Source organism: Spermophilus citellus, assembly GCF_964194105.1.
Source record: "Spermophilus citellus genome assembly, chromosome: 15".
Taxonomy (NCBI): Eukaryota; Metazoa; Chordata; class Mammalia; order Rodentia; family Sciuridae; genus Spermophilus; species Spermophilus citellus.
Window position 1 is genome coordinate 67584487 of NC_138195.1, and position 27474 is coordinate 67611960.

The 27474-nt window shown below is 47.8% G+C and overlaps 2 protein-coding genes across 6 annotated transcripts in view; one reads left to right on the forward strand and one right to left on the reverse strand.

Annotated features, from left to right (window-relative positions):
- The window catches only part of GOLGA7B (golgin A7 family member B), a 34486-nt gene that overhangs the window by 6502 nt on the left and 510 nt on the right, over positions 1-27474 (forward strand). For 3 of the 5 annotated variants that reach the window (XM_081268164.1, XM_081268166.1, XM_081268165.1), the window contains exons 2-6: positions 10468-10577; positions 15934-16229; positions 22776-22901; positions 26210-26362; positions 26448-26549. In XM_081268164.1, coding sequence (XP_081124290.1) covers positions 16218-16229; positions 22776-22901; positions 26210-26362; positions 26448-26549 — 393 coding nt within the window. In that variant the 5' untranslated portion in view covers positions 10468-10577; positions 15934-16217. Of the gene's footprint in view, positions 1-1175; positions 1197-7391; positions 7483-10467; positions 10578-15933; positions 16230-22775; positions 22902-26209; positions 26363-26447; positions 26550-27474 lie in introns of those variants that run through there. The other 2 variants (XM_081268167.1, XM_081268168.1) reach the window with 2 other exon arrangements.
- The window catches only part of CRTAC1 (cartilage acidic protein 1), a 156115-nt gene continuing 149299 nt past the window's right edge, over positions 20659-27474 (reverse strand). The window contains exon 15 of the mRNA XM_081268152.1: positions 20659-20800. Within this exon, the coding sequence (XP_081124278.1) occupies positions 20784-20800 (17 nt within the window). The 3' untranslated portion in view covers positions 20659-20783. The remainder of the gene's footprint in view (positions 20801-27474) is intronic.

A 27474-nucleotide genomic window follows, 5' to 3' on the forward strand; every position in this document is an offset into this window, starting at 1 on the left:
ACTTTGAGGATCTTGATTTCCTTTGTCTTTGGTGAAAATCACTCTAAGGAGGGAGAGAGATCCAGATATGTATGTGCAGTTGGAAGCAGGAGAATTTGCAAATCTCAGGGTATCAGGCCTGTGGGAACCTTTAGGGTGAAGAGGCCCACACTCTCTGTTAATGATGGTCCAGAGGTCCAGAGAGGGCTGTGACTGTCACACGTCACACATCTCTTAAGGAATAGAGCTGGGACTCAAATCCAGGTCTCCTAGCTCCCTCCACTGCACCTGACCAGCCAGGGCAACCAGAATTCTGGTGATGCCGAAGTGAGCCTGACCCTCATTTCCTGCCTCTGGGTCCTGCTCTGCATCCCCAGACCAGACCACACGAATTAGGTCCCAAGGAGCCCGTGACACTGGGGTGGGGTGGTGGTGATGATCAAGGTGGTCTCTGATTCCAAACAGGCCAATTATGGGGATGCATGGGCTGCCTTCTGCCCACACTCTGCCCCTGCTGTTTCTGTGGCCCGGAATGTTCTCTCCTCAGCCCTATTGGTCAAAATACCCTCCCTCTGCTGGAAGCTTTCTCCACTCCCCACCAGCAGGAGGAGGACCAGGAACCATTCTTTGGGGCCCCATTTAGCACTTTGTTGTCACTGCTGTCACCAGCATGGCTTCTCATGTTGAAGTTGTTGGCTGCAGGCCGTGGCCTCCTGACTCTCCTTCTAAGAGGTTTGGGAGCCAAGTCAGTTTCGGAGGCCACAGACAGGGATCCCCTGTGTCCCCAGCAGAGCTCACAGGTCAAACCTGTCTGCTGCTGAGCCTCTGCGACTGCGTCCTCCCCAGGCCTGGCCCTCCTCCCTTGCCATCTTACCCCACCACATCCTGATCTTCCCCCAGCCTGCTGGCTTCGAGCTTGCCTTCTCTGAAAATCTTATCAGATACTTTTTCCCCCTAGTGCTGGGGATCAACCCAGGGCTGTGAGTGTTCTAGGCAAGCACTGTGACACCGAGCTACACCCCAGGCCAACAGATACTTTGAAACTAGAGCCTGGGTCTTCCCACTGACAGGTTTTGCACAGATGCTCACAAACAAACCCTCATTTCCTCAGGAGGCCTGTAGAGGAGAAGGGTGCAGGTCCTGTGCCCTGGCTTGTTGCCTGCTCAGCTAGCCAAAGTCTACCATTTGGTTGATTTATTCTGCCTTGAAAATAAAAGGTAGGAACATGTGGCACCCGTGTGACTAGGCTTTTTGACTCCAGGAATGTCACCTGGCTGTGGACTGTGATAATATGCACCGGAGCCTGCTACTCTAACCTTTCACACACTTCCCAAGCGGTTCCTGTAGGAGTGACACCTCAGAGCCCCCTTCAGAGCTGGATTCCAGGGATTCTAGCTGGATTCTCCTCCTAGCACAGACCAGAGATCGCACCAAAACCCAAAGAGCGTTTCCACATAGGACTTGCAGCTGACACCTGGTGTGTTTTCTGTTTACCCAGCGCTGTGACCAGAGCCTGCAGAATTTATCACTCGAACCATATGTCTAAAGTCATACAGCTACAAAGCTGCCAGCTGGGACTGCAATCAGGCTCTCTCTGACCAGAGACCCTTGGAAATGACCACTCTGCTGTCCAATGACCTCTGCCCCTAACAACAACTTCTAAAATAAGGCCTCTGTATTTGTAGAGGCTCCAGCCCAGATTACGAAGGGCTTAAATGCCACCAGGGTGGCATGCTCCCACTTCCATTAGCAGATGGCTGCCCAACCTCAGAGATTTTGCTGGGAGGAAATGGTTCCTGCCACTAAGCCTAAAATTCCCAGGGATTCGCCTTATTCCATTGCATTTCACATAATTACCCCTCTCCTGTCATCCCCCAAACTTTCCCTCTTCAGAGGGCTTCCCACCCTTAGAGACTGGCATGCAATTATCCTTTTCCATTTAACTTGGCAGAGCCCAGACTGTGGGTCTTTTCATCTGTTATAATTATTCCATTTCCCCTGTTTCTGCATTGTTTTATATATTTCATCTCTGAACATCCTCCAATTTCAGGGTATCTTTCTGGAACAGTGGTTGCCAAGAACCCAAATGCTGCAGCCAGGAAAGATCTCATTAGGAGCAGAGAGAGGGAGGGAATTCCTTACTTGAACAGAGTTGTGACCTGCCAATCACAGGGCCTGCTGGAAGGTTCTACTACTTCCTTTCCTTGATACCTAGCACTGACCACCCAGATACCAGTGTGAGGGCAGAGGGGTCTTATTACATGCCCTCCCGGGCACAGAGTGGGTGGATAGAGTCCTCTGAGCAGGGATGTGGGTTGGAATCTGTCCACCTGTCTCTCATCTCAACCTTCTTTCACTTCCCTTGTTCAGTTATTTATTTATTTATTTCATGGTGATTTATTGAGTAGCCGCCATGTGCCTGGCCTGGAACGAGGCAGCAGAGACACTCTGGTAGGCAACAAAAGCAGGTGGCCCCTGCCCTCAAGGAGCTTAAACTCTAGTGCATGGGGAAGACAACAGACAGCAGAGCAACAGGTTAACGTGGACAGTTGAAGCACAAGGAGGGCAAGGGCAGAGTCAGGTGAAGGAGGGAAACACAGGGGTTCAAGTCAAGTAGACCCCAAAAGGGGTCTCCAAGCAGATGACATTGAAGCTTGTCACATTGAAGCAGGTGACATCAAGGTAGGAAAGATATGAGGAGGTGGGTTTCTGTGAGGGAGGACAGGATGTACAAAGCCCTGGGTAGGAAAGAGTGACTGAGTAGAAGGGTGGGTGGAAGATTCATGTGCTGGGGCTGAGGTTGAGGGGAGGCGGCCCAGGCCAGGAGGGGCTTCCTGTGCTCTAGGTACCTGGGTTTCCTACTGACTCTCTGTGTGACCTGAACAAGTGACTTAGTTAAGTTCCTGTTATATCCCTTTATTGAAATGAAAATAGTAATCCCCCTGCCTCAGCTTGGTAGGAGGTTTTAGTGGGGTCTGCTGGGAATGGCTGGGCCTGGCACAGGGGGAGCTCTTTGGAAAGGGGGACCCTGCTATTTCTGTTTTCACCTCAAATTCCTCAAGAAAAAACACTGGATGTCTTGGTTCTCTCTCCACCCATCCCTGTCCTCACTCCACCCCACCCCTGCCCTCACTCCCTCTCCTTCCCAACGTGGGGCTCTCCCAGGGCCGCAGGTACACAGACAGAGCAGCTCAGACTCTAGTCCATTTGCACACCATGTTGTCTGAGCTCTGTGGGTTACAGATGTGACGCAACTGGCAGGGACTGTGCCCCTATAGAGGGCTGGCACCTGGCCTTCATCTCACTTGGATTCTCACTCCTTTTTAAATTGTTAAATAATAATACAGTGAATACCCTTGGTACTCCCAGCCCCATTCAGTTTAAGAATAAGAATGTTTCCTTCCCATTCAGAGTCCCCTGTATGCTGGTCCCTCAAGCTTGCTTAGAGCTAACCACTTCCTTGAATTTTGTGTGTATCTTTTGTTGCTTTCTTTGTATTTTCCCACTTAGGTTAATTTGCTTAAGTAACATATTGTTTTAGCTTTTACATGTTTTGAAACTTTACATAAATGCTACCACATTGTATATATTCTGTTACCATTTGCCTTTTTCTGAGATTATTTTCCTGAGATTCATGCAGGTTGTTATTGCTACATAGTATTCCATAGTGGGAATAGATCATGATTGATTTATTCTCTGACTCAGAATATTTGGGGTATTTTCAGTCATTTTTTATTTAAAAATACTGTTACTATGAACTTTCCCATTCATAACTGGACACACATATGCAGTGGTGTCAATCTGCAACTAGAATTGCTGGGTTGTGACCTAAGTTGTTTTCTAAAGTGCCTGTGCCCACTGACATTCCCACCAGCAGAGCAGAAATGTCCATTTTGCTATCCAGTGCCTGAATCGTGTGTCTTTTTAAGTTCTCTCGACCTAGAGGGTGGTACCCCACCGTATTCTCCTTGATTTTCTAGTGTGCTCCCCGTCTTTTGGCTTTGCTGAGATTCAGGCTTCTCTCTCCTTCAGAATCTGTTTCCATCCCACTTTCTCCCCTTCTGGCCTATGGTAAAGAAGGTTCGCCTTCCTCGTGTATCTATCCCAGGCCTTTCTATGAGGCAGTAAAGAGGGTGAGAAGCCAATGTGCTCAGGACATTGTAGGGAAAGGATGGGAAAAGCCTGGTTCTTGGGGACACTGGTGAGCCACTGGGCTACTCCTGGAGCTGCTGCTCTTAAGATTTCTTGTTATGTTAATCAAATGTCTTTATTGCTCAAATGATGTTAATGGGATAATCTATTTGCAGCCTAGGATGGGGATGGGGCTTTGTATTGATGTCTTTTGCTTTGTCTGTTGTTCTGTTCATTGGCTGCTTCTGTACTCCTCCAAACCGCATTCTCTAAAGACTCAGTAATATAATTCCTGCCAATCAGATTCCTCTTGAACCTTCTATAACACCTGACAGCATTCATCCACCCTCTGGTGACTTCTTGGGCTTCAGTGACAGTCCAAGAATCAGGGTCCTATTCTCCTTACACCAACCCCTCCTCATCATCGCCACCTTTGGGGAACATCTCCCGAAGACCAGGAGCTGAAGTTGGCTCTTCCCAGAGATGATTTTTCTTACTCCTTAGACAACTCCTACGGCTTATGTATTACTTTACAGGGTGGAGCCTAGGCGCATAGAGGTCAGTTAACTTGCTCAAGGCTGTCTAGCTAGCAGGTGACACAGCTGGGATTTGGACTGAAGTACCTCCAACCTCAATTGTGCCATCGTGTCCAAGGCCGGCCCAGCAGCTGGCCCTTTCCTCAGAGCTCTTACTTCCCCTCTTCACAACTATTCTCACGGCATCAACTATAGAGAAGTTTTCACCGGTGGTCTTGGCTGTCCCCTTCATCTTTAAAAATCCCTAAGCTCCTCCTCTCCTTTGCATCTGGCCTGGGTAGGACTTGTAAGTCACGAGACTTAACCTGCCTTGTGATTCTGGCCCTGGCATTTCCCAGTTGTGTGTCCTCTCTTTCTTCACCTCCTGTCCTTAGTCAGAAGCAGCAGCCCTTGGAGACTCTGGGTAAGATATTTCTTGCATCTGTCCCTTGGCCTTTATTCCCAGGCAGTGGTCCTTGCCTCCTGAACCCTGGACTAGCACAATAGCTTCCTTTGTGCTGTGGATTCCCGCTTCTAATCCGTCCCTGAGATGGCTCCCCCACAATACATGACTTCCCTTATGCCCCTCCCCGTTGCCTGTGTGACCAAGTCCTGGCTATTATGGCTCTTCTGTTACCCATCTCCAGTCTTGTTTCTTGACAGAGTGGTTCAGCCGCGTGGTCTGCTGTTTCCAGTTGTCCCTCCGCCTTCCTTCTCCTTAGGCTGCCTGCCACCCTCTGTCACCCTCTATGCATTCATCTTTCAGTGCCTACCTCTAGCCCCTTGGATCTGGAAGAGGCTCCAGGCTCTAGGATCACTAGAATCGCTCCCTTCTTAACTATCTTATAACTCTTGTTGTCTCTGCGAGTCACTGAGGAAGCTGTCAGCTGCTCACTGTGTCCTGGTATCTCTGCGTGTTTCCAAAACAAGATGGTAAAGGCCTTCTTGATTGCAAACACATCTCTCCCCAGGCAGAGGGGTCCTCACTGGTGAACTGTATGGGGGTGCTCCCTCTCCTGTAAGTCAGTCTCCCTCCATAAACAAGCATTAACTGAGCATCTACTCTGTTCCCTAGTTCCCTATGTGCCATTCTAGGCCCTGGGAATGCAGCTGAGGAGATAAGTTTCTTGCCCTCAAAGGGCTTAAGGTCTAACAAGGAAGACAGGAAATACATTGCAGGGCAGGTACAGGGAGCTCCTAACGGGGCACCTAAACATGGCTAAGGTGTTGTGGAGGGTTTCCCCAAGTCCTATGGTTCGAATGTGTATATCAGTCAGCTTTCCACTGCTGTGACAAACGACTGAGGCAAAAACATAAAAGGAGGAAAGGTTTATTTGGGTTCCTGGTTTCAGAGGTATCAGTTCATGGTTGCTTTTTGGGCCTGTGGTGAGGCAGGATACCATGGGATGGCATGTGGCAGAGGAGAGCTATTCATCTCCTGGCAGTCAGAAAAGCAGAGGGGTAGGGAGCAGGGATAGAGAGAGAGTGCTCAGGGTTCCAATATCCCCTTCCAGAGTATATCCACCATGACCCAATTCCTCCACCATGGCCCCACTTCCTAAAACTTCCACCACCTCCCAATAGTGCCATAGCTAGAGACAAAGCCTTTAATCCATGAGTCTTTGGGGCAACATTTAAGATTCAAGCCATAACAGTGTGTACCTTCTAAAGTTCAGGTGTAGAATATTAATGGCCAATGTGATGGTATTAAGAGGTAGAGTCTTTAAGGGGCGACCAGGCCACAAGGATTCCTCCCTTGTGGATAGATTAAGGTCTTTATAAAAGAAGAGTCACAGTATTTGACTCTCTTGCCCTTCTGCCATGTGAGGACAGAGAATCCACCCCCCCCACCCCGCCCCAGGATGAAGCACCAAGGTGCCATCTTGGGAGCAAACCAGCACCTTGAACTGACCATGCCCGCACCTTGGTTGTGGACTTCCCAGCCTCCAGAACTGTGAAAAATACATTTATGTTCTTTATAGATTTTTCAAACTCATGTATTTATTATCAGAGCACAAAATGTATCAAGACATCAAGGAAGTAAATTTTAAATTAAGACCTGAAGAAATTTAGCCAAGTGAAGAGGCAGGTGAGGAGGAGGGAAAGAGTGGAAGAATGAGGCCCAGAAATGAGAAGGAACCTGAGGAAGTACTGGGGACAAAATCCACCAAATTATGCTCTGTTCATGTATGAATATACCATGATGAATCCATATATATATATATATATATATATATATATATATATATATACACATATACATATACACACATATACCTATAATGCACTAATTGAAATAAAAATAACAGGAGATCAGCAGAGTAGAGGAAGCAGTTTGGGGGAGGGAGGAGAAGAGACTAAGGGAAGGTACTGGGGAGTGAGACTGATCAGATGATGTTATGTGCATGTACAAATATGGCATAATGTCCCATTATTAGGTCTGATTGTAATGCACCAATACAAACTTAAAAAAGAAGTTAGAAGAGGATACAATTGAGGAACTGAAAAATAAAAGTCCCCTCTGGCTGTGGCGGGTGTGGAGAGTGTAAGGTGAAGGTGACAGGGGCTGGGAAGGACAGGCAGGGCCAGAGGGGCTGGACCCAGGATAAACGGGAGTCCTGGGCATTGTGGCCTGTGTGTGTGTGGGGGGGTGACTCTCATTATCCAAGTGGTACTACGTCCAAGGAAATATCAGCGGCCCCAAAGCAGAAAGAGCTGACAAGGAGGCAAGGTGTGGAGAGGTGGCTTGTAGAACTCTGAAGGCTGTGGAAGCATTCTAACCTCTGGAACCAGCCCTGTGACCTGGCCAATGGTCAAGAATTCCAAAAGCTCTATGGAGCTTACCAGGCAGAGCACGGTAAGATCAGAGCCATACGACTGGTGTCTAGAAAGCTCTGTGGGTAGGATGGTTCAAGAAAGGCTTCCCGGGACTGATGGGCTTCCAGATGTACCTGCAGGGTGGCAGTCCTGGTCCTGGGGTGGGGAGCTGGGGTGAGGATGGTCAGTGCCAAAAGCAGCACCCCGAATATAATCATAGCTGTGGTTAAGGCCTCTGACTCTGGCACCCATGGTGGCCCAGTTACTTCTGGAGGAAGTCCCTCTGTGTCTCCTTTTCACAGCAGGACCTGTCCTTGGGAGGGTGGGGTTGGCAAAGGCCAACCTCACATTTACCTCTTTGCCAGCCTCACCAACCTAAGAAAATATTTACTTTCTTTCCAAGATGACTGAACCAATTTGTCCAGTCATGCAAAGCCAATAAGGGAAATCTGAATGGAGCTCTTTGTTAGGTCTCCTCTCCCTTTGTCCTGAAGAATTTTGTATCATCTACAAAATGAAATTTTCATTTATACTCCTTCCCTTTTAGCAAGTGTGCTGCAAAATGACTCGTTCTAACAGTATCTCAAAGAAACCACTTCTTTCTTTCTCCTTTCCAGAGAGTTTGGCTTGAATTAATTCAGCAAAAATCAAAAAATGAGGCAGACATTATTCTAGGCATTTGGGATGCAACAATGAGGAACATAACAAAGATCTTTGCCCAAGACAAGACAAACAGAAGAGATAATAAGTAAATTGTAGAGTTTGCTAGAAAAGGTGATCAGTGCTATAGAAAAAGTACAAGAAAGGGATCTAAATAGAGTTATCTTTTCCATCAGCCAACCCACCTAAGTGGGAAGGAGACGGGAAGAAGCTTCTGTCCCTATAATCCTTTTGTCCTGGCTTTAATTGTGCTACTTAGTAGTACATGACAGCAGAATGCATTTCAATTCATCTGCACAAATGGAGCACAACATTTCACACATCAACAATTCAATTCTCTGGTTGTACATGGTATAGAGACGTATCATTCATGCAATCATACATGTACCTAGGGTAATGATATCCATCTCCTTCCACCATCTTTCCTATCCTCATCACCCCCACCCCCTTTGCCCAATCCAGAGTTCCCTGGTTGAAATTTTAAACTAGTTGCATGTGTTACTTTGACAACAATGACAGTTAAGTGCAACTAGCGGTGTGGCTCTATTGGGAGGTGAGGGTGGCCGTGTGAGCCAAGTTCTGTTCTGCCGCTGCAGAAAGCAGGGCGGGGTTTCTCAAGTCAAGAAGCAGAAGTGCAAGTGCATCATTTAACAGCGTAAAGATAACTATCAGGAGAGTTTAAAACAGAAGCCGTACAAGAATAAAAAAGTCATTTCTTCTGGGGGATAAATGACAGGGTGGGAAGGTGTAAGAGAGTAGGTGGGGCCTCTTGCCTTTTCTTATAAACTGTTCTGTTTGTCAGGGTTTTTAAATAGTAGACATGTGTTACTTTGAGAATTAAAAGAAACATCCTGCAAAGCCATAGGGGGTCCATGGAGGGGAGAGGTTCCTCAGGGGCTTCTTGGGGAATCAGGGGGTAAGGAGGTGGTATTGCCAGCAAGTTTCCTCTCCATTTCCTCCAAACCCACTTTCTTTCATTTGTTTTATCTGTCCCTCTTTCATCTGAGATTTTGTTTGAACAAAGGGTTCTGCAGCTAAAATTGGTTTGAACTCTGTGATCCCTCTTGGCGCTTGTAATTGATGATGCCTTTAAAGCACCTGTTACCCTTTATGCTCGTGCCTATTTATTTCCTGAAATAATTTCCCTGGTTTAGTCAGAAGCCTTGCAGTGTTCCCCCAGTTGGCTATGGTTTGAGGTGATTGGCGAGCTTGCTGGCTGGTTGGCTTGATATAGATGCCAAAACTCCGCAGTCAATCATTCCTGATTGCCACTCCATTGTGCCTCTGGAGCCTCTATTAGGATGGGGGTCCCTTGAACGTTCTGCCTGGCCTCCAGCACAGGGGCTGTTTTAAGACTGGTAAACATTTTGCCAATAGTTCCCTGATGTATCTGCAGTCTCTCCTGGGGGAGCTGTGAATTCTACTTATAGAACTTTGCCTCCCACTCTTTTTCCTGGGGGAGGGGATGACTATGAATGAAGTTAAGAAAGGCAGGCAACCCCCCTTTAGCTTAGTCACCTCCCAGTGACTCCACTTGCAGACATGTGTCATGGTCTGCCTGCTCTGGTACGATTTTTAGAGCAGGTCCCTCCATTCATGTTCCTGGAGCCTTTGCAGTGGTTTCTGTTTCTGCCTGGCAGCTGCATCCCTGAGTTGGAAGTTCCGGGTGCTCTGGGTTTTCAGGCACTGGTCAAGCCTTCTTGCTTTGCACACTATTCCTTCATCAGCTGCCTGGGGGTCTGACACTAATCCTTGAAGGTCATGCTCAAATGCCACGGAGCTTTGTAAAAACCTTTGCTGGACCCCAACTCAGAGGAGTCTGTCTTCACCTCAGCACTTGTCATGAACCCTAGTTGTCTTCAACCACCTTATGTGACACAATTCCACAGTCTAGAAAAGTTATAAAGAAAAAAAGTTTATTTTGGCTCATGGTCCTGGTCCAGTTTCAATAGGCTATATCTGATGATGGCCTTCTTTCTGGCAGAGTCCTGAAGGGGTGTAGGACATCATATGGCAAGGGACAGGGATGCATGAGAGACCTGGCCCAACTGGCTTTAAGAGCAGACCAACTCTCAAGATGACTCATTAACCCATTAATCCATTAATTGCATGAGTCCTAATCACCTAGCCACCTGGTCCCACTTCTCAATCTCTCATAATGGGGGATTAAATTTTAACTTGAGTTTCAGAGGGGACAGACCATATCCAAACTCTAGTGCAGGTCATCACTAGATTCCATTCTGGTGTCCTTGTGGGGGTTGGGAACAGCCCATGGTCAACCTTCCATCTGGCATACAGTGGGTGTTCAATAACTGCTCACTGAGTGAAATGAAGCATGTTGGCTGATACCTTTTCTGTGCTTTAGGAAATGCCACTGGACCTGGAAGAATTGTCACCCTGGGAAGATGTCCGGCAAACCATCTCCATGAATCCTCTCCAATTTTCGTCTTGAAAGACCCTGTTTGGAAGAGTCAGGTAATGTCTGGAGATAGCCTCCTGTACTCGAGGGGTCCTTCCTGGGGAGAGAGAATTAATGCCACCGTTTTTTACTGATCAGAGAACTGAGCCTCCGAGTGGATAAGACTCGCTTATAATCACATAGTAAATAACAGAGCCAGAGGGTGAAACTCATGTCATCTGGCTCCAGAGACAGCATTTCCTACCACATACTTCCTTGTAGTCTCCACAATGTGCTGTGAGATGACACCATTTAAGACTTTTCCAGACCACAATTTCCCCTTCAAATATTCATAAATTTGTTTTCCTTCCAGACCCAACTGCGAGTGTCTTCCTCTCTCTCCTGCTTTTTCTCCATTTCTCTGAGGTTTGCTAGCTCTTTCCCTGGCTCCTCTGCTGTCTGCAGGAGTTCATTTTTCTCTCATCTCTGTTCAGATAGCCGGATTTCCAAATCTTTCAGTTGGTCTCTTTTTCTGGCTGTGGTCCTATTTTGGAGACTTTCCAATTCAGCCACAGATTGGAAGCTGATAACAGTGAATGCGTTAGTAGATCTTCTTTGATGTTATTTTGTGGGCGAACTCATTAATTTATGACAAAAAAACATCAAAGAGCTGGGCTTCTGCACAGGACTTGGTTGTCCCAAGGCATCTGGATAGTAATGATTAGTCAGATTAAATCACAAAGACCTTTCAGCCTCAACTGTTAGAGTCCAGAAGACTGGAGTGTGGGAACATTCCATCCTATCGTATCTCATCGCAGTCTGAGTCAGCATAATATGGAGCTCTCCCCACTCTCCCTCGCTTCCCCTTTGATGCCTCCAAGACTTGAGGCCCATCAGCATTGATAACCTCCCTGGAGGCAACGTAGGGAAAAATGCTGAGGCTGTTGAAATCTCTTCCAGTCGTAGAGCTGGATGTTGAAGAGGATCATTTGTCCTTGCATGGATAATCTCAAGGCCTTCTATAGAGTCCTAGTCCTGTAATATCAGTGGGAAGAACTCTTGGGCTGCACAGGAAAGTCCAGCACTAGGCTTGGCATTTGTCAAGCTTCCTAATCATACCAGTTGAATGTACATGTGCAGAAAGGTCGGGATGCATGAATAGTCTCTGGCTAGTTGAAGTGGAGCCAAGGAGTAGAGCTCAGGTTTTTGTTTATACTCACAATCTCCTAACCAGCTGATATCTGTTGCCATTTACCAAACTGCCTCTTTCACAATCCATGGTGGAAAATTGGCCAAGCTCCTCTTTAGACCCATCTCCTCTACGTTTGCCTGGATCTCATTCTCTGTTGACCTATTAAGGGTTTGCTCCTGCAATGAACCATCTTGGAATCATCAGTTTCCCTCTGCACTAGACCATTCCTGCAAACATACGAATACGCTCCAATGTCTCCCGTCTTAGAAGGAACCTCTCCTGCTCTCATTTCTTCTTCAGACCATCATGCTGCTCTTGACTCCCTTTACAGCAAAGTCTGCACGCTCAGCCTACTTCCTCCCCTCCATTCTAATTCTCAAAGTCAGTCTAATCAGGATCTCATGACATCACTAAAACAGCTCTCCTCAAGGTCACCAGTGACCTTCCTGCTGCCAAGTCCAATAGTTATGTCTCAGGCCAGAGGTAATGCCCAGATGCAGCCAGCAAGGCTCTTCCCAGCTTCTTCGCTGGGTTCCAGGGTTCTGTTCTCTTGGGTTTCCTACTTCACTGATATTTTTAGTCTTCTTTTATCTCCTAGTTTATAAGGGACAAAGGGTCCAGGATCAGTTATTGAACAACTTTTGTAGCTTTTCCATTCCTTAGATGCTCTCATGGTTTAAAAAACCACTCACAAGTGACAGCTAAGGTTTTACCCCCAACTCCTTCTTTCTCCACTACTTTGTAGTAACATACACATTGAACTTTAACCCCGAGTCAACTAAATACAACCACAACACTGCATTCCCCATCCCTTCAGGCCCACTCTGCCCTTAGTCTCCCCTGTCAGTAAACAGAAGCTCCTTTCTTCTACTGGCTCAGACCTCAACTGACTTTCATATCACACATCCAATCTGTCTGCAGATCCTGTCAGACTACCTTCAGATTGTATCTAGAACTTGGTCACTGCTTACCACCTCCATGACTCTGCCTATTCTAAGCCACCACCACATCTTGCCCAGACTAATCCAACTGCCTCCTAATTGATCTCACAACTTCTAGCCTTGTCTCCTCTCCAATTCTAGCATCCAGAATAACCTTAAAAAAAGAAGAAAAAAAAAAACTTCAATTAGATAATGCCATGCCTGTATTCTTCAAAGGTTGGCCATCTCATTTCCTGAATAGGATCTAGAATCCTTTAACAGGACTTATAAGGCCCTATAAGAACTGAACTGTCTCTTTGATTTCAATCCCCATCCCTCTTTCCCTTGTCTAGTCCAGTCTAGGTTTTGTATTTTATTTAGAGACAGGGTCTCACTGAGTTGTTTAGCACCTCACAGTTGCTGAGGCTGGCTTTGGACTTTCAATCCTCCAGTCTCACCCTCCTTTCTGGGATTATAGGTGTCCACCACTATGTCTGGCGAGACTCTGGTTTTGAGCTTTGAACATACACACTGCTTCCCAGGACCCTTTACTCCTATATACCTAAATGTCTATTTCTCTTTCTTCCTTCAGGCCTCTGTCCAAATTTCACTTTTTCAAAGGAGTTTCCCCTAACTCTTCCTTCTAACGTAACCTCCCTCTATCACCATCTCTTTAGCATGCCTTGCTTTTCTTCCTAGCAATGTTCACATTCAATATATATTTTTACTTTTTTGCTTCTATGGTTTAGATTGTCACTCCCATTATTATATGGAAGTTCAATAACAGTCTTTGTATATTTAGTTGGGATTGTATCCCAGCTTCCTGGAAGAGCCTGGTACACAGTAGGTATTCAACAAATATATGTTAAATGAGTGGATTTCTTGAATGGCCTCATCCTGGCCTCTAGTCACTGGGTGAAGAGAATAGTTTTCAAATGGTTGTCAAATTAATGTGGTAAAAATCAAGTGGGAGGAACTTCTAGGTGTACATGGAAGTCAACAGATAATGTGTTCATCATCTGTTACCTGAGACCATCATGGGATTCACAGATGGTCTTGGTTTGCTCTGTGATGCCAAATCATTTACCAAACTATAAGGTATAATGAAACATCTGCCTTTAACTTCTATGGTATGTCACTTATCTTCTGGGACTCATTGTGCTCATCTGAAAAATAGGCAGTTGGGGACGTGGTTCCTGCTCTGTCAGTTTATGATCTACAAGATACTGGAGTGAGGCAGTACAGTTAGGAGGGCCAACTACACAAGCTCTGGAACTTGACTGCCTATTTGAATCCTGCCTCCAGTTCTCACAAGTCATGTGACCTTGTGCAATTTACTCAGTTTCCTTATTTTTTTTTTGTGTACCAAGGATTAAACTCAGGGGCACTAGACCACTGAGCCACATCCCCAGTCCTATTTTGTATTTTATTTAGAGACAGGGTCTCACTGAGTTGCTTAGCATCTTGCTTTTGCTGAGGCTGGCTTTGAACTTGTGATCCTCCTGTCTCAGCCTCCCGAGCTGCTGAGATTACAGGTGTGTACCATCATGCCTGGCAGTAATGAAAAGATAACAAGAGGGCTGGAGTTGTCGCTCAGTGGTAGAGCGCTTTCCTAGCAAGTGTGAGGCACTGGGTTCGATTCTCAGCGCCATAAATAAATAAATAAATAAATAAATAAATTAAATAAAGGTCTATTAACAACTAAAAATATATTTTTTAAAAAGATAACAAGAACATGTAACTCAAGGAGTAAATCTGAGAATTATATAAGGTAAAACATAAAAAGCATCTAAGATATGGTTTGGCACAAGTAAATGCTCAATAAATGTCAGCTATTAAAAAATGAAAAGTTCTGGGGGAAATTTCCATTAATGTGTTTTAGGGGTACCTAACTACCCTAGATTCTGAGAGAATGTGGAATTTTAAAAGATGTGATGATGATATTATGACTAGACTGGAAAATGCTCTTATTATTAGGACACACATGGTGAAGTAATTAAGGATAAAACCTCACAATATCTGTCACTTTCTAATAATCTAGTCAAATATATATCTATGATCCTACAACTATCAAATGTGGCTAAATGTTGCCTATTGTTTAAGCAGGGGATAGTATATTCTGTGTTTTTCTTTCAACTTTTCTGTGTGTTTGGAAATTTCAAAATAAAAGGTTGAAAGAAAAAAGAAAGGGCACTCGAAATGGGGCAGTCCAACACATATTTTAGAGAAGGAGGATCATGAGCTCAAGAGGTAAGCCCAAGGTTGGACAACCAGAGAAGTCTGGATCAGAACCAGGTCACCTGGCTGCTGTCTCCCCCTTGGTGTGGGCTCCTGCTGTTGACACCCAGGCAGCAGTGGGAAGCAGAGGAACACACTGAGCCCCCTCAAGAAACCAGGGATGTTATGGGGGTGTGAGAGGGCATCTGTGCTGGGGGTTCCTTTTTGTTTATTAAGCAAATAGACCATTTAGTTGGAAGGTGTGTTGTGGAAAATGTGAAGGCTGCACAGGACCAGACTGTCACCCTTAGAGAGTGGGCATACCAGTTTGGCACTTTCCGCCTGTGGTTTTTGTGTGTAAACTCTGGGACTGCAGAGGAGCCAGGGCCAGAAGGAGAGACCTGCTTCCATTCTGGCGCTCCATAGAGAAGGGACCCCATGGTATAGCTGAGGACTAAGTGCAGGCACATTTTAAAGAAAGGAAACGATTCTTTGCGGTCTGCAGCATCTTCCTCTAGCTAATGGGGTTCAAAGCGGTGGGAAGGAGAGGGGAGAGGAGGGAACATCCATGCAAACTCTGGTGATGGTGGGGAGCACACAGATGAATTGGGAGAGAAAGAAGACAGGAAGAAAAGAAGAAGAGGAGGAGGAGGAGGAAGCCCAAAGTAGGGTGGGGGAGGGGTTAGAAGCAGGGCGCTAGGGGTGGTTGGAAAGGTGGAGACCGCACCTTGCGGAGGGGTGGGACGCGGGTTGGGGGGGACAGGCTGCAAAAAGGTTGGGTCGGTCAGCCCTCGCAGGCTGGAGTGCCGTGCCCCAGAACATCCTGCCTCCCTGCTCTGGGTCTGGAAGTCCCCGGAGACCGCGGTAGCGAGCGCGGAGCTCGCTGCACTCTTACTGGGGGGAGGGCAGGCGGGAGGGGCGGGGCCTCTGGGCGGGGCGGGAGCTGAGCCGGTGGCCGCGGGCGGGGCTCCTCTCCGGCGGGCGCCGGAGTCTGGGGGCCGCGGCTTCCCCCTCCCGGCCCGCGGAGGCGCCAGCCCCTCCTCCCCACGCCGCCCCCATCCCGCCGCCGCCGCTGTCAAAGATAAACCCGGCCATTGCCTGCAGGAGCCGTGGCAGCAGGCGATCGAGCGGTGAGGAGCCTCCGCCGCGGCCTCGCCTCCCGGGCGCAGCACCGCATCAGCACCGCGGACAGCACAGCGCCCCGGCTAGGGACACCACCGCCCACCTGCCCACCCGCGCCCGGGCCCGCGGCGTCCTGATCAGCACCACGGACAGAGCCCGGGCCCCCGCTTGCCACCCGCAGCCCACCCGCTCCTCGAGTCAGCACCGCGGACAGCCCCGTTCGACCTGCTCCGCGGCAGCCTGGGAGCCTCCAGCGACCCCGAAACATGGCTACCGAGGTAGGGGCGAGTACCTGGCCCGCAGGCAGTGCCCTACTGCCGCCACCTCCGCTAGGGGCAGACCGGCAGGAGGCGGGTGAAGTGGGGGTAGCGGTGGCTCCCTGGGTAGAGTCCGGAGAGAAGAGGTGGGGTGGAGTGGCAGAGTGGAAGACTGGGTCTCTAGTTAGGGTTCATCTCACCCCAGGCGTGTTAATCTTCCCACGCACCCCTGGACCCTGAAGTGTCCACTTGTTGGCATTAGTCCCAGGGTTCCTCCAGGACCCTTGGCTGGGGTTTCCCCTTCCCCTAGACTAAGGTTCCCGCTTCCCTAGAGGGTTGGAAACGCGTGTGTGCGTAAGGGGAGGGAAGGCAGCCGGATGCTGTTGCTATGCGGTGCTGCCTTTCAGATCCTGAACCCAAAGCTTGGCTAAGGGAAGACAGACTACCCCTACATCTGCATTTTCTTTAGAAGAGGGAGGGGACAAAGACATCCTCAGACCCCAAACCCAAATGATTGTTTTAAGTGAGCTTCCTGCACCAAACTCCACTTTGGTGAACCACCTTTTGTTGCTTTTCCACCCCATTTGAGTTGTGTGTCCTAGGGTGTCCACCTTTGTCCTGTTTGATGGGAGATGCTGCCTTCTTCAGGGTGTGCCTATAGGCTGAAACAAGGGACCTGTTACTAAAGGGAAGAATCTTGGTGCAATGCTTAAGAGATCAGGAATTACCCTGTCTACACCTAAGGATTACCCCTCTTCCCCTTTATTTGGTGAGGCAGATAGGAGCTCTTTATGTTCCCACTTTCTAAGTGATAAAGCTGACATATGGAGAGGGGGAGGACCCATTTGATACTCACACAGCATGTCAATAGCAGAGCTGAAAGTTTCTTCTTTTGAATTTTTGGAGTGGACTTAGGACACCAGGGTCTCCCTGGTTCTGATGTTGACTTCTTTTGTGGTGTCTCCCCATTTCCAGCCCTGCTGGAGCCCAGCCAGGAAGAGAGCAGAGGCCTTTGAATGATTCTGTGCAGTGCCTCTGGGCATTCTGGCTAGCAGCGTGACATCAATACCAAGTGCTATTGTTGTTATTCCACTGAAGTCTGCTCCACAGAGCAAGGTGCTGTTGCTTGGTATTGTTCGGCTTTCTGACCAGGCACAGGGTTAGCTAGCAGAGGCTCTTGTGCACCTAGGGCCCAGTGTGGGGGTAAGCCCTGGGCAGATCTTGGAGCTTGGCTTCCAGAGTGGAGGAATGCAGTGCTCAGAATCTACCACAGACACCGAGAAGAGCAGGAAGAACAACAGGAGAGATGGCCAGATTGCTGGTCTCCTTCCAGACAGGGCTGCCAGACTGCAGCAGAGGGAAGTTCAGCCACCTGAGCATGGCTGGGTCAGCAGTGTGGGCAGAGAAGCAGACTGCCTGTGTGATGTGATCTGACAGCTTCAAACAGGCCCATCTGTCCTAGCCTCTCTCCCTCTCAGGACTGCTGTGGCCCATAGATTCCAGCCAGCAGGTTCACATCGCTAGGTTGAGACCAGGTTTCCAGGAGGCTGCTGTTAGGCATGCCTGACTCTCCCTTGGGAGAGGCTCTGCTCATAACGCCTCTGCGAATATAGCACTTTCCTGGGTACGAAGCGCTATCATACCCATGAACGCCTTTGAGCCTTAGAACAACCCTGTGAAGTGGGTAAGGATGGTGTTATTATCTGCAATTAACAGATGAGACAACCAAGGCTCAGAAGCTTACCTGATCCCCATGAAGGAGTCAAAGGAAGCATCATTATCCCATTTTACAGATGATGCAACTGGAATGCAGAGACTTATGAAAATATGGCTAAAAACTGGCGGAGCCAGGACAGGCCTTGACTCTTTTCCTCGATGGCCATTGATTTCATTGTTGCTTCCGGGGTGGGAGCAGTTGTGGTGCCCAATAAAAAGGAGGGTCTGGATATGATGTTTTGATGGGGGGAGGGTTGCAGAGGCCTGGAAGGGCTGGAACCTGGAGACTCAGAGTCCCTGACTGGCCTTGGTCCCTGACTGGGTAAGATTAAGGATGGAGGGACAGAGGAATATCCAGAAGGGACAGGGAGCTGAGGACAAACACTTCCCACTCCATGGTTTGGCCTCGGTGGAGTCTGGAGGCAGTGCTGAGGGAGGAAGCCTAGGCTCTGCCAAGGCACAGGACGTGCGCAGCGTCTGGACCAGGGGTGAGTCATTCTCCCCAGGCTGCTTTTACTATTAGGACTGAGTTGAAATTACCAGGAAAAACCTGTTGGGAGAGGGAAAATAACACTCCAATTTCCCATGGCCATTCCCTTAGGTTTCTGAAGAGGAAGCCCTCAGTTCCAGCAGCCTGCATATTGAAAGAAGGGGGCGAGAGAGGATGTCTCTGAATGGAAACTGGATCTTCTCTGTTCCACGATTTCTGTTTAGAAGTTGGTGCTGGGAGAGGGGTTCATATGAGGAACACAGGAGGGATGAAACCTCTTGAGCCATACACTGACCTCATTTGGAAAGCCCTAATGAGTCCATTTCCTGAGCAACAAACCTCTGTGAATGTGTGTCCCTGGGAGCAGGGTCTGTCTTGTGAAACAGTCCAGATGGCCAGGGACAACTGGGAAGCGCCTGGTTGGGAGGGGCTCCTCCAACCAGTGGAGTTTGGGCCTCAGAGATTTTTAAATGCACTCAAGTAGTGTTATCCACGCAGGGAAGTTGAAGGTTTGATCTCTGAGGCAGGAATTAACAACCAGCATACAATGGGTTAGGCTTGGGCCCTGGTGTAGAGTGAGAAGAAGGGTGGCCCTGTGCCCATGTTTCTTCCTCAGGCCTGACCTGGCTGCCTATGACTCATGATCCGTATTCCTCTGCCACACCCCTGCCTGGAGTGAACAGTGCTGGCGCATCAGCTGAATCCCCTGATTCTTGAGCCTCACCTGCTTCCTATGGAATGAGATGGTTTTTAATGAGGATGGTGATGTGAGCCAGGTGGGGCCTCCTGTTTGTCTTGGCCACACCAGGCCTTGAGCTCATTTGCCCTCTAGTGCTGGCTCCTCCCTCTGGTGCACAGCTCCTAACGCTGTGACCTGTGGTCCCCACTCTTCTGTAGCCTTCCCTTTGTTGTCATGTTGCAGTTTGATGAAAGTGGTGCCTGCCTGTGGGTCTCATCACTGATTTTCTTCCTCATGAAATGCCTCCAGGTCTTATGCTTACTCAACGGCCAGCAGACTGGGAAAGGCCATGGGAGATGGACAGGGTTGTGGAGGGCAGTTCATGTCTCTGGGTCAGTTATGAAACCCCTGGAGAAAAGCTGCAGCCTCAGAGAGGTGTGCACCTGTTTTGGGATCCTCTTGAAGGATTTGGAAGTATCATTGAAAATCCCCTCCTGCTTCCTGGAAGCTGGGTAGCTGGCAAGTGGCCTGTGGCCTGGTTCTAGGTCTTGTTCAAGGTTCCTGCCATGAGATTCTTTTTCTAATTTGGCAGCTCTAGGAATCAGTCTGGTCCACCAATGAGCCTTACTTGGCCTGCTAGTACTTATACATTTAAAAAATATATTAGAAATATTTAAATATCAGGATATTGATGCTAAGAAAGTAAAGATGTGTGGTTTCCTTTAGAAAACCAGAGTGTGGGTGCAAAGTCTCACATGACAGTCATTAGCAGTCTCCCTGAGATAGGGTGTGAGTTCTCTAATTAGCCACAGGCCCCACCTGGTCCACTTACTGCTTTGCCTTTAAAAGCACTTGTGTTCACCATCCCTGATGAGGCCTCTAGAATGTCAGGGCGGGGAGAGGTCTTAGTGACTATGGAGTTCCAATGTCTGCTTGAAATGGAGACCCAAGGAGGGGCAGACTTGCCCAGGGTTGTGTGGTCTAGGGTCAGGGCTGCTATTCCCTTAGTGGACCATCTTCCACCAGGGCCTCTTGGCACTTCACAACTGAGCCACCATGAATGAAGAGAGCCAGGAGATCCTGTCTTGCCTTAAGCACCATTCTTACTAACTGAATATGAGTCTTTAGTATGTGCTGTCTGTGGGTCTGGGACACCAATATTATGTCACATAAAATGTGTGTCTGATTCCATCCTTTAGCGACTACTAAGGAATGCTCCTCCCTCCCCACCACACACACTTTCCAGAGACAGATCTTAAGTCACCCAGAGCCATGACAGTTTTCTAAGTCTCTGGATATTGTTGGGGTTGGAAAGGGTATTGACCTCCCACTCCAGCTACTTGAGAATCCATGGATCAAAGCCAAGAGGAAATGGGACTGTATCATATAAAGTAGCAACCTAACATCTTAATGGCTTTATTCAATAGAAGATTATTTCCTGCTCAGTAAGCCCAGACAGGGGCTCCTAATCATCAGGTGGATCTCCTTCAGGTAGTGATCCAAGGACCCAGGCTTGTTCCAACTTATGGTTCCACCATCTTCAACACACAGATCCACTGATTTCCGTGAAGGGGGAAGAGCAGGGAAGAGTGGCAGGTCTTTAGGAGTCAAGCCTACACTTACCATTCATCACTTCTATTCACGTCCACTCAGGCCTATGGCCACCCGTAACTGCATGGGAGCCTGGGAATTAATTTAGCTGTGTGCCTAGGGGAAAGAAGAAATGGCTGGTCAATCAGTCACTGGAGACTCCTGGTAGCATACACATCCATTCAATGGCCAAAGCAATGTTCTTTCCATTCTCACCACCCCTTTGCCTGGTTAGGTCTACTTGAGTTTTCCCCTGCACCACTACAAAGGGAATCATCTCCTGACTGGCTCCTTACAGCACTCTTAGCCACTTTTCAAAAAACTGCCAGAATGATCCTCCTAGAACTACTGGAATCCATGATTTGCTCTTGTAAATTGGTTTTAGAAGGGCAAAGGAAGGCCACGATCTTTTACTTTTCTCTAAAAATTGCAACATTATGTAGAAATCCGAACTAGACCAAGCAGGGACATTAATGATTAAATTACTTATATTACCAAAACATTTTTATTTTCAAAGTTATCACAGGATCCTAATAGATGTCAAGGATGCTTGCTTAACAGAAACCTTGATTACAAGATCGAGATATATTAAGACTTGAGGGATGCTTATGTATTATTTAATCCAATCCCAATTCTTTGGGATCACATCTCTTACCCAGAGAAAGGTTCACCTGGATTTAGGACAGTCTTATGTTCTCTAATTCTCATCTTTTCAGGACCTTAATGCCACAATTATCTACTTCTACCTTATAGACAAGCTTTCTTTTTTTATTTTCCCCCAAACTTTTAAGTATCTCCCATCCTAAATCTTCCCCGTCAGCAGAAACCTGTACGGCTTTGTGATCTAACCCTGTCTCCTCTACACTCCATCTCCTCTGCTCTCTTCTACTCTGCAAACCAACTCTGGTCTTATTGAGATCTGCCTCTAGCCACTGGAGTAGATTGTGCCTGCTATCTTCGTTATTCTGCAGAGTGTCTCCATTTGTCCAGTTGAATTTTCTCCCCACCCCCTGGCAACCCCTGGCCTTCCTTTAGGTCTCAACACAGGCTTTAGGAGGCCTTTTCTGGGTAAGTGTTTCTGGATAAATGTGACTTCTTTGTACCATTGATCACAGTCTAATTCATTATATATTTACTTGTCGTCCTCCCTGGAGCTCACAGACTGTCTTCTGCACAGCAACCCCAGAGCCTGGCACTTGTAGGGACTCAATAAAGGAGAGTTGAGTGACTGAACGGATTCAGCTTAATTACACAGGATGAACTGGCTGTCTGTTCACTGTGCCTTCAGGGCTTGGTCTCCATGTGGTTCAGCGTGGGGCATATTTCACCCGGTGGGATGTCGGTCTCCAGTGTGAGGCTGGAGGTGGAAGAAGAGACCTTGTTCTTACCTGGAATCAAGACCACTCTCCTCAAGTGCTAGGCTCTGTGTCAATGTCAAGTCTGCAGATGAGGACAAGAGGCAGAAGTCACCCTGCTCCTTCCCACCAGGGAAGGCTATTGCTTCAACTTTTGGCCTCAATCCACTGGGTCCACAGTTTTCTCTGGGGAAGTTTAGACATTCTTGGGCCTTTCTTTCTTGTGGTGAGAAGTGCTGAACATGAAAACCATTTGTGATGCTCGCTCTCCCCAGCCATAACTTGGTTGGAACTTCAGTCTCCCTGAGTCCAGAGGCACAGAAGGGTCTCCTTTTGTCCCATGGGTCCTCATCTCCCAACCAGTCACAAGCTCCTCTCTCAGGGCTTGAAGCTACAGTTATGTTCTGAGCTGGGCTCCCCAAACACAGGGGTGGCTACCAGAGTGTCTTGTTCATCTTGTTTCATGTGCTGTTGATAATTCCAGAACCTGTCATTTTGGCTCACCTTAGCTTTTTTATTTTCAGGTATTTCTGGGATAAGTCCCGCAGCTCCTTGAATAACTCCATGATGCTGCTTCCCCAGGGTCCTCCTGGAGCACTTGCGTGTGGCTGGCTCCCCGCTGTTTGCCAGGAACTTTCTTGGTTCTAGCATAGAAAGACTTACACTCTGGGGAACTGCTTGGGATAAACTGGGAAGGATGGTCACCCTCAGCATGTGCTTCCCATCTATCTCCTCAGGTCCACAATCTGCAGGAGCTCCGGCGCAGTGCCTCGCTGGCCACCAAGGTCTTTATCCAGAGAGACTATAGTGATGGGACCATTTGTCAGTTCCAGACCAAATTCCCCCCGGAGCTGGACAGCCGGGTAAGGATGCCCTTTTCTAAACTGGAGACCCAGGGCTGTGATGAAACTGAGGATCTTACTGGAATGCATATTTTTTCCAGGATCATGTGACACATAATATAAGATACATAACTTGTTCAACCTCTTCAAATGGAAGAATAAAAAAAAAGCTGTGAACATTGTCTTGCTGTCTCTTCATAGGAAAAAAAAAAAACATCCCTCAGAGATTTTCCAGTCTAGCAGCTCTCAAATTTCAGTTGCATGAGAAGCATCTAGAGAACTTGTTAAACAAATGTGAATTCCCAAGTCCTACAGGGTGATATTATGTGTCATCCAGAGATGCTGATTCAGTTGGATGGTGGTTGTGGAATCATTTATCGACAGCCATTCTTTTTTTCTTAAATATTTTTTTTGCTTATAGGTGGATGTAATACTTTTATTTTATTTTTATATGGTGCTGAGAATCGAACCCAGTGCCTCATACGTGCCAGGTGAGCATTCTACCACTGAGCCACAACCCCAGCCCTCGACAGCCTTCTTTACCTTGGCTGAACATTGGAATTTCTTGCAGAGTTAAAAAAAAATCCTGATGTCCTGGCTATACCCCAAATCAATTAAATCAGATTCTTTGGGAGAGGGGCCCAGGCATCAGCATTGTTCTAAATTTTAATTTTATTTTATTCACAATTGTTTGAATTTAAAAAAATTTTTGTTTTGGTACCAGGGATTGAACCCAGGGGCACTTAACCACTAAGCCACATTAGCAGCTGTTTTATTTTGACACAGGGTCTCGATAAGTTGCTTAGGGCCTCACCAAATTGCTGAGGCTAACTTTAAACTTGCAATCCTCCTGCCTCAGCCTCCCAAGCAGCTGGGATTTGGGTGTGTACCACCATGCTGGCTCTATTTTTCTTTTTGAGGAGGAATTCCCAGGTAAATTGGAATCAAGTGGTTCAAAGGTCATGCTCTGAGTGTTGCTGTGTGGTGTTTCTTCACACATTAGGGTCACCTGGGAGCTTTGGGGAAAGCTACCTTGCAGGGTACCAACTTGGGTAAGGTAGGGCAGTGACAGTCTTTGCTGCTCTGAACCATCCTCCTCCTTCCCAGATTATTTGAATCAAAATCTCTTGGGGGTGAGACTTGTGCACCTTAGGCCTTACAACCTGCTCAGATGATTTTATTGTGCTGCCAGAAATGAGCACTACTAAGCCCTTGTCTGTGGGCTCATTAGCAGTGCAAGATCTCAAAGTCTACCTTGGATCTCCTGCATCTGAATCTGCATTTTAATGAGATCCTTAGGTTATGTATATATGCATTAAAACTTGGGAAGCATCACATCAGTCCATTTTCTCAAGGAAACTAAGGGTTGGAAAGAGGAAGTGACATACCTAAGTTAGACAGCAACAGAAGGGCCTGGGGCCTTGCCATTCTGCTTTTTCACACAACTCTGATTTTCTTACGCATGCGATGGCATCTTCAGTGGGTATAGACAAACTAGATGCTGTGTGATCAGAGCCGTGGCAGGGAAGGCTGGAAACCCAGAGGGAGAGTGGGGGGCTTCTTTTCCCTCCTCCCTGCCTTGCACAAAGGGGAGAGCCAGTTGTTCCACCTTTGTCTGCTAAGTGTCACCAAAGGCAGATAGCCAAAGCCTCTGGTCTCAGTCATTACCTCCAGACCAGGCACAGGGGGGGCTCAAGGGACCATAGGTGCTTGTGAAGCATTACTGTGGAGTTTTGTTCCTCTTTTGGGGGTGATGGAGCCTCTGTCCCAAGGCTGCCTTAGAATTGGCCTGGGATTAGGAAGGGAGGGGGGAAGATCCTGATCCTTCCACTCAGCAACCCAGGCAGGTCTGAAGTATTTCACCAAGTATTTATTAGGCTCCTGCCATGTATTAGGCATTGGGGATAGAGGAATGGAATTGTGGTCTCTATTTTTTAGTAGATGATACAGAAAATAGAAAAGGAAGTAGATAAACACATAGTAGCTCAGGTGGTATGAATATTAGAAGAAGGGGATGGTTCCCAGGTTCCCAGGGGTAAGGTGTCCTGGGAGAGGGGAGTGTGCAGGAGAGGCTGGAGGGAAGTAAGGGACGAGCCCTGGGGTGTGCAGGGAGAGTGCTGCAGCTGCGCACAGGCACAAAGGGCCCAAGATGTTTTCAATAAGCAGGGGATGGGTGCAGAGGATAGCAGGAGTGGGTTCCATGGTGTGGCAGGGTCAGGCTATGAGACCCTGGCAGGCACTGTTAGGACTTCTTGGATTTTACTTGGAGTGATGTGGGAAGACTGGAAGGTGTGGCATGACTCAATTTTAATAGGAAATTATGGAAGGGGTAGGGCAGGGAGGGACAGTGGTACGGCCAGAGATGGAGATGGCTCAGGCCAAGGAGCACTAGGTCCTGTAGTCTCAGGACCATAGAGCAGTCCTCATTTATAAAATGAGGGTGACAGTAGTACTTTTCTGATAGATTTATTAGGAAGGGTAACTTAGAGTACATAAAACATGCCCAGCTGAACTTGCCTACAATCCCAGGGGCTTAGGAGGCTGAGGAAAATTCAAAGCCAGCCTCAGCAACTTAGTGAAGCCATAAGCAACTTAGTAAGACTTTCTCAAAAAAAATTAAAAAGGGGGGCTGATAATGTGGCCCAGTGGTTAAGCACCTCTGGGTTCAATCCCCAGTATCCAAAAAAAAAAAAAAAGCTTAGTACACATAAGGTGCTTAATAAAGATTAGCTATCATTATTCCAGATGTGCAGGAGAGGACATCTTCTCAGTTGTCCACTCACCCTGGCTGTGCTGTGCAGGGTGGCTTATTAGCTAGGAGGAAATGTCCCCTCCTGGAGAGACTCTCTGGAGGTCTCACCTGATCAGTCTCATGCAGGTGGGCCCCAGAAGACACATGGAGGACCCCTAGAAATTTGGTCCTGAACTCTGACATGACCATCAAAATGGGAAGTAACAAAGTCCCTATAACACTTGGCTGAGCTTCTGCGGAAAGCATCTGCAATATCACAGGAGTCTCTTAATCCTAAGGGAGGCAAACAGCTATTCTTATTCCCATTTTATAGATGAGGAAACTGAAGACTGGCGTAAGAAAGTGGTCAGTCAAGGTTGCAAAACTAGTTGATGACCAGGTCTGGACTGGTTGTGGCCGCCTGCCTCCCAGTCCAGGGTTCCTTCTGTTCCACCTGTAGCCTTTCTGTCTTACTGTGTGACTATATGTCATCTCTCCCCCATTTGTGACCCCACCACTGTCATCTGAGCCCCACCTGTTTCTGTCCACACTCCAGGGAGGCTAACCTTGGCTTGGCTTTGTCCTTTTCTCCCTCCAGATTGAGCGACAGCTCTTTGAGGAGACTGTGAAGACTCTCAATGGCTTCTACGCAGAGGCAGAGAAGATTGGGGGAAGCTCCTACCTCGAGGGCTGCCTGGCTTGTGCCACAGCCTACTTCATCTTCCTCTGCATGGAGACCCACTATGAGAAGGTGGTGCCTCCCCAGCCTCCCTGTGTCTCCCACCCCACCGGCTTCACCGCTGCACGGTCACCCTCACTGGCCCCTGTTTTTGCAGGTTCTCAAGAAGATCTCCCGCTACATCCAGGAGCAGAATGAGAAGATCTTTGCGCCTCGAGGCCTCCTGCTCACGGACCCCGTGGAGCGCGGGATGAGGGTTGTATCCTTGCTGGCTCTTCTGTGCCAGGGCACCGAGCTGCTAACTGGGGGTTCCCTGGGGAGGCTTCCAGAAAATGGGAGCTACCCTAGGAGTCTCGCTGGAATCTGCACGTCACTGGTCTTTGGCCCCAATCCACCATAAGTTATTGGGGTGAGTTTCAGGGTCTGCACTTATTGAGCCCATGTAATCAGTGCTTAATATACACCAGGTGCCACAGTAAGGGCTTTGAAACTATGAATTCATGTAATTCTCTTCACAACACCCTCAGGTAGGCAGTTCTTATTCTCCTTTATCTATCTGGACGCTGAAGTTAAATAACTGGCTCAAGGTGGCCCAGCAGGTCAGTATCAGACCCAGGATTTGAGCTCAGGCCCACCCTTAACCAGAAGGCTGTTTCAGCTTTCAAGAAATATGTAAATCATCTCATGAATATGCAAACATTCCTCATTTAATTTCCCATAATGGGTCCCAATGTTCCTTATTCACAGGTGAGAAGAACTGGGTCTTGGTGGGAGACTGGGCAAGGGGTGGGCCAGAGTTCTGCTGGTTCTATTTAGAACAGCAGGGGGACAGGTGTGCCCACATTCCTCCCTCCTGCCCCCAGCAACAACAAGAGCAGAATAGTTAATCTTACTTTCAAATGGAGAAGAAAAAGAGGAAAGAAAACAAAACATCCAGAAACCACACATATAGAGCTTCGTGAGCAATGCTTCTTTCCCCTGAGTCTGTCCCATGTGGCAGGTAGAGTGCTTAGTGGGTACCTACATAGTTAATCTTCACAGTAACCCAAAGGTTCTATTATTATTCCCATTCGACAGACCAATAATTGACCATTAAGGAGAGACTGGCCTAGCTTGTGAGTGGGCGAGGCAGGATTTGAATGCAGCGCACTGAAGTCCTCATATTTCTGGCGCAGTTACACCAC